Source organism: Chaetura pelagica, unplaced genomic scaffold (genome assembly GCF_000747805.2).
Source record: "Chaetura pelagica isolate M959 unplaced genomic scaffold, ChaPel_1.0 scaffold401, whole genome shotgun sequence".
Taxonomy (NCBI): domain Eukaryota; kingdom Metazoa; phylum Chordata; class Aves; order Apodiformes; family Apodidae; genus Chaetura; species Chaetura pelagica.
This window is the reverse complement of record NW_009952259.1, coordinates 1,544,484-1,555,421: the sequence shown is the minus strand read 5'-3', so window position 1 is coordinate 1,555,421 and position 10,938 is coordinate 1,544,484. Positions and strand designations below refer to the sequence as shown.

The window sequence follows — 10,938 nt, the reverse complement described above, 5'->3', positions numbered from 1 at the left end:
GAGTTTGGTTTTGGTTTTGTGTTTTGTTGTGTTTTTTTAAAATATACCATTTAAGTAAATTTTATTGGAATTAGTCTAAACTAGAACAGCCTTCAAAAAGCTACTGTTCTTTGCATGCATAAAGATAATTCAGTTTCAGGGGAAGGGTGACTCTGTTGATTGCAAATGATCATTCAGAGAGCAGTGTGATCAAAAGGCTCAGAGCCAGGTAGTTACATTAATTCCTGTAAGCTGGTGGCAGGGAGGCATGGAGGTTATACAGATTTTTAGAATGAAGAGATGGAAGAAAAACACTGAAATTCTGAAATTCCTGCCAGTGGCATTTAACTAAACGGAGCAGTAACTGAGTTGTCGGTACAAGAAAAGCCTTCCTACACACAAAAAAAACAACCCACCCCAAAAACCCTAGTGAAAACTATAGAAGAAAAGCAATATACACTGGCTGTCTGATGAAGACAGTCTTTAAACAAAGTTAGCACAGCAGCTGAGCCCTGTGATTTGAGAATACCTCAGGCAAGCATTAAATCAGTGCTTGAGCACTGAGCTTGAATTTACATAAGTCTTGTCTTACAGATGATTCTGACAGTTTAATTTCATATTATTTTTCTTATGTCTTCAAGAATACTATTTTTGCTAGATCTTGACTGTCTTTCTTGCTAAGCCATATGAACGTGTTGCCTCTAGATTCATATGTATAGTATTGCTTATCATATTCTATATTTAGAGTGATAGTGATTTCCAGGTGACAGTAAAGATCTTTAGCATCCCTGTTTTATTAGAAAATAAATGAGCCTGGCACCTACAGTGTACAGTACAAATGCATTTCAGAAAGGAAAATGAAAAGTAGAAGCAAGGAAAGAGACTTTTTTTTTTTTTGTGGAAAGATATTTAAACAGTTATAAAAGCTGGGGAAAAAAATCTGAAAAACTACTGTAACACTTCTTAGGAGAAATGAAAAGCAAGAGTAGTCCCTTATATGTTACATAGTAGAGATTTGACTTGAACAGTGTTAGAAAGTTCTGTTGCTTTTCTGTCTTTTAGCTTTTTTAATTCTTATAACTCAGCTTTGGCAAATTACAGTCTTCATCGTGGAATACAGAGGCTCAATTTGGAAACAAAACCATGCAAAGCAGTATTTCAGTGTGGCTGAAATCCTGCTTTTTTTCCTGAAAAGTAAACCCAAATGGACACCTTTGCAAACTATAGAGGATCTTGGGATGTAACAATACCAGGAAGACTTATGAGGTAGTAAATCAGAAAAGGTGACTGTAGCATAGAGCAGCAAAACTCTTGGCTGCCATTCAGCTGTGGAAGAAGATGACACTTCTACAGAATTCCCAGTGGGTAAGAGGGCTGTGTTTTGTTTCCTTCTGTTTTTCAAAACTCATGTGATCACATTATTTTTTAATTGAGCCCCAGAATATTAGGTGAATTGAAGATGCTAAAAATTATCAGAAAAAGTGACTCAGGATTTATTTTTTTAAGCTCAGGAACAAATCAGAGGCAGAAGAAGAGACCCAGCTATCTACTGATATTAAAAGTATCTTTTAAAAGGTCCTGCAGGTGATTCCTTTTAATCTCAACCACAGTCAGATAGAGAGATGAGAGGTGTAAACAGAGAATTTCCCTGGTTGATTCCAAATTCAACTTGTAAAACCGTGGTGGTTTGTTGGGTGGTGTCTGCCTGGCTGTGCCTGTGCCCAGTTCCTCACTGCCCCTGGGGCAGTTCTTGCACCTTCCCCTCTGTCTGAGCTTGACCAGCTTCACATTCAGGGGGTGGATGAGAGGGGATTGATTTCAGAGCTTGACAAAGAGTGTGAAAGAGGGAGCAAAAGTCTAAGAGCAAGATTTACCACAGTGGAGAAAATGCTGTGATGTATTTTTGTTGTGCTATGGATGTTTATGCCCTGAACTGTCTGCACTGCATTTCAATTCTGTTCTCAAAGGTGCCTGCTTGGATACACAGTAAATCCTTCCCAGACAAAGGCAATTGTTTAATGCTTTTACTCCTGCTTTATTTTTTAAAAAAGTTATATAAACTACAGCTTTTCTACTGACACAATTTTTTTACGAAGCCATCAAATATTATGATCCAGGAATACCATGTTGCCAAAATTCCATGTCTTAAAGCTAATATTTACATTTGAAAGATAAAATTCTTTGTTTCTTTATTATTATTTTTTTTTCTTAATACTGTAAAGCTGAGGACAGCCAGTTGTAGAGCTTGTCACCCTGTTCTGTGAGACAGGGAGCAAGGAAGCTTAGCTCATGGAAATCTGGGTTTCTGCTAAATTAAAGAACAACTCGTTAGCTCTGCTCAAGGAAAAGTGATAGAAAATGAGTATGCCTGTTCGTATCTTTCAGCCACAGAGAAGTATTGGGAAGTGTTAGAAATTGCAACATTGTTCACAGGCTCACTTTGGTTATGTTCACAGCACTGGCAGCCTGAGGAAATTAAAAATACATATTTGCTCCTCAGGATATATATGAAGTTATAGCCCAGGTAGCAATCCTAAATATCACTAGGGGTAACTTCTGCACAGCCAGTGGCAATTGCCCTGTTAGTGTAGCATAGAGATGAAGTAAACTATAGATGGCTGAGTAATGACTTGCTACAGAAACACATAAAAATATCTTCTTTCTGTGTTTTTGATAAATGAGGATTAGGAAGAGATTGTTCTACAGTATGAAGCAGCATTTGTCTCAATTTTTACCTTAAAAAATGGCCTTAGACTTGCTTTTTTTTCTCTGCACCTTGGTTTAGCAATAATTTTACATGGTGTATTGATAGGTTTCCATGATTCTTATGGAAGCACCAACTTTGAAGATTTTTAAATGGAAGTGTTTGGCTGGAAAACACCTGCTGCTCCTCAGTGGTGACCGAGCATGGGGTAGGAAAAGGGAGACTGGGAAGGGGAGGAAAAAGAGGAAGAAGCAAAAGGAGACTCTTGATTTCTTCGTACTAATTAAAGCATAAGGGGTTTGATCAGGAGGTTCTGGACCAGAGATAATCCCACTCCTGATTCTGGCTATCAAAGAAATGTTAGGAATTTAAGATAGAGGTTTTTATCTGGTCTGTCCACCTGGTCAGGCCACAACACACGATCATTGCTTCCTCCAATCTTACCCACCCTTCCCTACAGGAAAGGTTGAGGGTGTTTGCCTACGAGGGCCCCATTTGACCCAAAGAGAACTGAGCTCTGGTCACAATTCCCATTTCCAGATTTGGATATGCAGAGCTACAGGGATGGGAATGCCTAGCCCTGGGGAGCCCGGAGGCTTGAGCAGGTGATGCGGTGCTGTCAGCGAGCGGAGTGGGAAGGATGGGAGGTGGAACAGCAGCATCACCCAGGGTGCTATAAATACAGCAGTACTATAAATTCACTGGAGAGGCTACTTTTATAGGGAGCTGCTAAAAGAAATGGGGAGAAGACTAATGCAGGGGTTTTGAGCAGGTTCAGGGAGGCGTGCGCGCTCTGTCCGCGAACCCAGCGGTCGCTTAGCAACGTAATGATCAAGTGCAAGCCTGAGAGATCAACTGAATAATGTCAGCGTTATTAACACAGAATAGACCCAGAGAAAGGGGAGAAAAAACACAGCCCCCAGAGCAAACAGCATCCTGCCACCACCACGCTGTGTACTAATAAGGAATAATGAAGAGCAACTGCTGCTGCTCTCTGCCATCACCATATCGAAATGAACCTTAGATTTGCCATCAGGAGAACATTTCTACTTCAGATGGGGCTTTTGTTTCTCCTGCTGGGTTTGGACAATGTCCTCAAGGGCTCTGGGGCAGGTTGGGCATCACTCCTGGTGCTGGGAAACACTCATTTTAAGTGTGGGAGTTACAGAGGATGCTTTAGCATGCAGGATTGAGTTCTCTAGAGAAAACAACCTGTACTGTGTTGGCATAGCAATTTTTGAAGTGGAAACTCCCTGTGACTATGGGGCTTTGCCCATCTCTGATTTTTATTTTTTTTTTGTGACTGGCTGGAAAAGTTCCTTTTTCTATTTCACAAACGGGTAAGGCAGAGCTGAATTTAATAGTGAGTCCTGCATGGAACTGAATTTAGTAGCAAGTCCTGATCCTACGTTTGGTTTATGACAAAATGTGTCTGGTTTTCACAGATGATGAAAGTCGTATCTTGTGGGATAATAATCAAGGGTTGATTTTTCAGTTTTCTTCCCATTAGATTCATTTCACTTTGTTAACTGTTTGTCAGCCAATTCCACAGGATTGCTTGCTTCGTCAGTAATATCTGCAGTGTTTCAGTCATTCCATTTTGTCATTTTTATTTGCTCTCATGCCTGCTGTTGTCTGAAGAGGGTCATGCTGAAGTGCCATGAAGTAAGTGACAACCACAAAGCATAGAGTATTCTATGTTGTACATTCTGCTTCTTTTTAATGCTTGCTCACTGTTATTGCATTTTAGTGATTTTGGTGTTGACTTTGTCACAAAGTGCAATGTGGATTAGATCACCCTAATCCAGAAATGGTAGCCATTCTAAAACCAGAAATGGGATGTCATCTCATGCTGAAATAGAAGCCACTTTCATCAGAGAAATATTCAGCAAATGTTTTCATAACATGAGCATGTAAGAGCAGATTCCTGAACTTATATCTGAGAACCTGAATAAGGGGTATGATTTTTCAGATATACCCAGGTTCTGCTGGATTTTTTGAGGGTGTTTTAGGGTGGGCAGGGATAACTAGTGCATTTTTACACACCAGTGTGAAGTCCAAAGTACAGACAAACTAACCCTTGAAATATTCCAGATCTGTTACAGTCATCACTGTTGTCCTTGGAAGCTTTGGGATTTCCCTTTCTCTTCCCAGCTTCCCCTGGCCCTTTTCCCTGCAGCTCCCTGAGGAGAGAGGGCTGAGGCCAACTTCTGATCCTCTGCCCCTCACCAGCACCATTCCCTTACAGCCCATTTCCAGATGCTTGTTCTATTTGCATGGCAACTCTTGCTCTTGAACGGACTCCCCCAGACCTCAAAGATTATTCTTCATTCCAGCTCAACAGTGTTACTTAGCATTTCTCAATTCTTCTCACTAAAATAACACTGTTACAAGACGTGCTCTATCCTGCCAGTCATCACATCCTTGTTCTTAATCTTCCCCCAAAACAGACAATTATTGTCTTACTTTCCTACCATAAAATTTGTCTTTGACAATCCAAAGAGCAAGGAAAAACATTATAAGAGATGAAGGCAAAGTTTTGGCTTTGTGTGTTCTCAAAAATCTGTAAAAAGTTAATTTCTCCCAGTACCTCCTTGCAGGACTCGTTTCACTCATTGGTTCTCTTGGTTGTTAAGATTTTCTTCCCTGTCACAATGGAAGATCTTTGTCAGGAGAAGCAAGTTTTTTGTCACCTTGCAGGATAAAACAGCTGCTGTGGAATATGGTTTTTGTGTTTTACATGAGAAGCTCCTAGGAGCTGTTGCAGGGTGACATTTTCCTCTGATTTGCTTCTGATACTAACAGTAAATTTGAATCCTGCACATCTAATCTAAAATTTAAAATAATTCCTTGCCTGCAAGCTGTGTTGGTGGCTTTTTTTACTTGGAGGCCACATTGTAGTGGCACAGGAATTATGTATTGTGATTTTAATGTGAGGCAACATAATGGGCATGGCAATCAGTGGTGTCTTACAGCAGCAAATGGTTATAAATTACTACCATATGCTGGTTCTAATAGAGCAAATTTTATTTAAAATAATTATCAGACTTTTCACCTTTTAAAAATGAAATTTGGGTTTAAGCAGGTTTAATATGGATTTAATATGTTTAGTAGAACAGATGATCAAATAAGGCATAAGAAATTGCTCTTATTAAAATCTGGAAATCCCCCAACACACCAGAAACAGGCCTGCTCTCCAGCTGGAATGTGCTTGCTCCTTATTGACCAGGATACCATCAAATGCAAGACAGCTGATGGCTTCAAGACTGTATCTGCATTCCAGATTGTATTGGAGATGTCATCAGTTATAATTTAGGATGCACAGGAGTTACACAAATATGCGTGGGTGTTTTGTCTCCATAACACACTTCTCTGTGTTCCCAAGTGTGCAGTAGAACTAATAACTTTCTTGAAGAAGGTGAGTTGCTGTAGGATTAAGTCTGTTAATATTAACCAAGAGCTCTGAGCTTTCCCATAAAAGGGTAAGATTTATAAAAGCTTCACTACTAATGCAGCTTTAAACTGAGCTGGTATTGAAACCTCATAAATCAGCTAAAATTTAAAACATATATATATATAATTGTTCCAGAGGTATATTTTAATAGTCAGTAGTCCTGAACCTATGGCTTGAAAAAAGCAAGATCTCTTACTATTGCTTGCAGCCAGGTGAAGCCCTGACTTTGATCCATGCTGACAGAAAGCAAAGCCCAACGTTGCCTGTGTTGCTTTGCTTACCCAGTATCACTGCCCGTGGCTCTGGAGAGGTCAGGTTGTGCTGGGCTAAGGAATAGTGACAGTAGGAGCACACAGTTTACCGGTGGAGGTTTTGTTTCAGTGGCTTAATGTGCCTTCTTTAAAGGAACAGTGACAAGGGTTTCCTGAACACGGGTGGGCAGAGTGTCTGTGAAAGGAACAACACAGAGAAGATGCAGCAAAAGTGAGTTGCAAAGCAGAAGGAGAACACTGAGCCTGGAGTTGTCAGCCAGGTAGCAGAAGAGATCTTTCAGCATTTAGGATAATAGAAGATAGATTATTGTCATCCATTTGATATTCCCACCCACCCATAATGGGGGGGAATACAAAACTACAATTTATAGTATTTGCAAGACAAGAAAGTTAAGTAAATGGTACTTGCAGGTAAAGAGACAGGGAGACATTTCCAAGTTGATACAAAACTCATCCTGCCCTTCTCACATTCACTGGGGCAGCACTACCCCAACCTTTTTGCAAGCAGATCTTTTGTTGATTTAAAATTAAAGTGTGTGAGACTCCCAATGCTAAGTTGAAGTAGGTAGAAATAACTTGCTCCCCTTGGTTAGTTGAATTGAATAGTTTCTTGCCATAGACTTTTTACCTGTAAGAATGCTTAGCCCCAGTCTGTAAGACAATGAACGCCATTAATCTTCAAACAAATCACAGGAAACACTCAAAACCTATCCCCTGTTTCATTCTTTGTTAAATTACAGATGTAAGAGCTAAAAGTATTGGTCCTACTGTGTCTGAGGTGAAGTACCAATCTTTTGACTCGCAATAAGATCCCCCTGTTCCCATTGAAGTCCAAGAAACAACTTGTGGAAAATCAGTGGGGTTGCTCATGTGAATAACATGGACCTGCCCCAGACTGTTATTCTTAGTGCTTTTTTAATAGCAGGTTCTGGAGCTGTACTTGGATGACACTTGCTGTGGCACAGGTGTGTGCTCTGGGTCTCAGTGCAGCAGTGTTGTAGGTTCCTGATGGCCAGCTTTGGCAATTCTGTGCTGGAGCCCTGGTCGTGGTGTGAGGAGAATGAAGCTAAGGGGGTCCCAGCAGCAAACCCTGCAGAAGGTCTCCAGTTTGATACTGCCAGGACTGCAGGAAGGTTCATAGGAGAGAAAGGGATTGGTAGCCCTTGTCATTGCCTCACGTTAGCGGCCTGCAGCTTTCCCTTTTGGTAATGGGTGAGCATTGCACAGGGGGAGCAGGTTAGGGGAGATGATGAGGAAATGCTGCTGCCACCATCTTTTTGTTTAAAAATGGAACCATTCCATGGCCGTTCACAATTCATTCCAAAGGGGAGCAGATCCAGTGAGCCAGGAGAGTCCCACCCTCCTCCTCCTTCCCAGCAGCCACAGTGTTCTGCAGGGAGGAGCAAAGCCATCAGGATCACCTGGGGCAGCAGAGCAGGAGAGGGCCTCTCATTTGTAAAGCAGATTTAGTGGGGAGGGACATACCTCAAAAATAACAGATCTGGGGGTTGAAGCCCTGCCGTGTGCGTAATTTTGGGCACTTCATTTGGTGGCAGTTAACATAAAATCTTTAAGCAGTGCCTTGGGAAGCACTTGAAATAGGGGGGCCCCAGAACCACCCTCGTTCTCTGGCTCTGTAAGATCTTTTTTGCACAGTGATGAATCTGCAATGTTATGGAAAGCATTTGTATCTGACATCCTGCAACCAAGTCATCTTCAGTTCTGCCCAGCCCTGATGGGTCCATCCTGGGGGCACCCAGAGGGCTGCAGTCAGGGTCTGGGTTAGAAATCTACAGCCTCCTCCAGATCATTCTCTGGAGTCTGTAGCATCCCTTCAAGAGTAAACAAATCCTTCCTTTGCTCTGGAAGTGCCTGAAATTAGTTGTCTGAAGGTTTTTCTAGTTGGCAGGGTATTGTAAAAGTGAAAAACTCTGCAGCTTCAGGCACCCAAGGGTTCAGTGGAAGGTCCTGGACCATGCACAGTGACTGGCACAGTTTTATCAAGAGAAGGAGGGGCTGTAGAGTTAAGCATCTTATGACATGAGCAGACCTGAACCTGCATCTTCTGTTTCTAAATTTGTTCTGTAGCCAACAGGTAAAAGCAGACTCATCTGCCCCTTCAGCCACCCTCTCAGCACCTGATCTACCCTCCTGGCAAGTTTCATGCCTGCTTAGTTTGGAATCCAAAATTTCCTTTAGAAAGAGAGAGGTGCTGGTGACTTAACCACAACCACCTCACCTCTGGGCATGCACATTAACAACGGTTTTGTCTCCTTGAGTTTTGTAGTGAAATTGGATTTCTGTGTAGAAGGAGATGGCCACAGAAGTCCTTTTATGAACCTCAGAAGGACTGTTTCACTTTTCAAGCTGAATGACAAGGGAAATAAGAGGAACTTGTGGAGCATGTTGTGTGAATGAGTGGGAATACAAACATACCCTGGAATTCATGGAGTTGATGCACCAAGATCCAAAATCTGAGTTAATAATATGCTTCCAGTATTTTCCATAACTATTATTATCAGCTATGTTATCTAACACTGTGTGAAACTAGGAGTTAAAACTGAAATTAAGGATCTCATCCCTTCCTACAATGAAGGGAAGATCAACTCCTCATTGCATTCCATGGGGGACACAGAGTGCCTCGGTGCTTCTTCCACTGGGTGTTTCACATTTAACCACGAGCTAATTTGGTGTGGCCTTGAAAAGGAAAAATGTGCTCTGGAAGGTGCTTTTCTGAACTGCTCACAAGCAAAGGTTTAGTTTTTAACTATGGCTTACCATTGAAGACTGTCCTATGGGACAGATGTAATGATGCCACCTTAGTACTTTTAACCTGATTATTGCTCATTTTAAAAAAAATAAATAATGAAGATATTCAAGCATTCCAAACCTGTGTTGATGTGGAGGAGCTTTCAGCTGGTGGCTGCTGTCTCTAACTTCCCATGTCTGTTTGCAATTGCAGGAGCACGGAAGTCATGAGCACTGTCTCAGGTACACGAAGTACAACAATCACTTTTACTGTCCGACCTGGAACCAGCCAACCGATCACACTGCAGAGCAGGTCCCCAGACTATGACAGTAGGACCTCAGGAGCAAGACATGCTCCAAGCCCTGTGGTTTCACCAACAGAGATTAATAAAGACATCATGCCTGCTCCTCTGAGTGCTTCTGCTTCAGCTTCATCTCCTTCACCGACTTTGTCCGATGTATTTAGCCTACCCAGCCAGCCCCCTTCTGGGGACTTATTTGGCTTGACCACAGGGCGCAGCAGGTCTCCCTCTCCCTCCATATTGCAACAGCCAATCTCAAATAAGCCTTTTACAACTAAGCCTGTCCACCTGTGGACTAAACCAGATGTGGCAGATTGGTTGGAAAGTCTAAACTTAGGTGAACACAAAGAAACATTTATGGACAATGAAATAGATGGCACTCATTTACCAAATCTACAAAAGGAAGATCTGATAGACCTTGGAGTGACTAGAGTTGGGCACAGAATGAACATAGAAAGAGCTTTGAAGCAGCTGCTGGACAGATAAGAATAGCTATTTTGCCTCACAAACTTCTGTTGATAACTAGAGATGGGCTGGTACTGAAATACCCCAAATGCCTTGTCTGTCTGCGAGTGCCAGCAAATTTGGGGGGGAGGGGGAAAACAGTTGAGTTCCTGGTACTCAGGTAATGCAGACTGGATGCTACATGCCCAAACGTAAATCCAAACCTGTTACACGAGTGGGGCCATTTTATTTCAAAGTTGTGGGGAGATCTGAGAGAGAGAGAGAAAATTGTTAACTTCAAAAATACCTCTTGATAATGCCCTTCTGCCGGAGCCGTTACAAACCACTTTTCTTTCAATTTAAAATTGCAAGCATTTAATTTCTTTCTTGAAAAGCTCTATTTTTCTCTTCTTGGCATGAAGTCTCCAGGCAGGCTTCCTTCCCCAGCCCTTAGTTCATTTTAAGAAGACAGGTGATTGCTTCCTTACCCTTCCAAGCCACTTTTACTAGTAGCAGGGGCAGGATGTTAAGATGGGTACAGGAGTTCATATGACTGTTTTTTTTACTAGTCTAGCTCTTTGATTTGTTGGCAGTGAAGCTGGTTGTTCTGCTGGAATTAGTCCAAAGGTAACCTTGCTCTGTTTTACCTGGTATTTCTTTATTTCTGCAGTTATACTTAGCACTCTTCCAAGGTGGCAGAACAAGTTCAATACATGCTCCATTGGCTTGACCTGTAAGACGATGCAGATGTTGCATAAAACCCGAGGAGAAATGTGCACTCTTAGAGGTACAACAAGATGAAGCTAGTTTGAACCTGAGACCCCCAGTTTTCAACCAGCTAAACTACTGCTCAGTCGCAATATGAACTCCACAAGCCAGTAAAAGCTTAAGGCTGTGTCCAGACTCACCTTTTTGGACTTCACAGTCAGATACTCGAGTGGGCTGAACCCTGAGAGATGCTGTTTAATTCAGTGAGTGGTAAGTGCTTAGTTATTTTAAGTAGCAGGCCAAGAGAGAAGGGAAAGGGAAGGGGAA

At 41.9% G+C, this 10,938-nt stretch overlaps 1 protein-coding gene across 1 annotated transcript in view; it reads left to right on the top strand.

The window, feature by feature from the left end:
- SHANK2 (SH3 and multiple ankyrin repeat domains 2) overlaps positions 1–10,132 on the top strand; it is a 298,236-nt gene extending 288,104 nt beyond the window's left edge. Inside the window, exon 23 of the mRNA XM_010007431.1 lies at positions 9,372–10,132. Within this exon, the coding sequence (XP_010005733.1) occupies positions 9,372–9,945 (574 nt within the window). The 3' untranslated portion in view covers positions 9,946–10,132. The remainder of the gene's footprint in view (positions 1–9,371) is intronic.
- Positions 10,133–10,938: the final 806 nt, after the last annotated feature.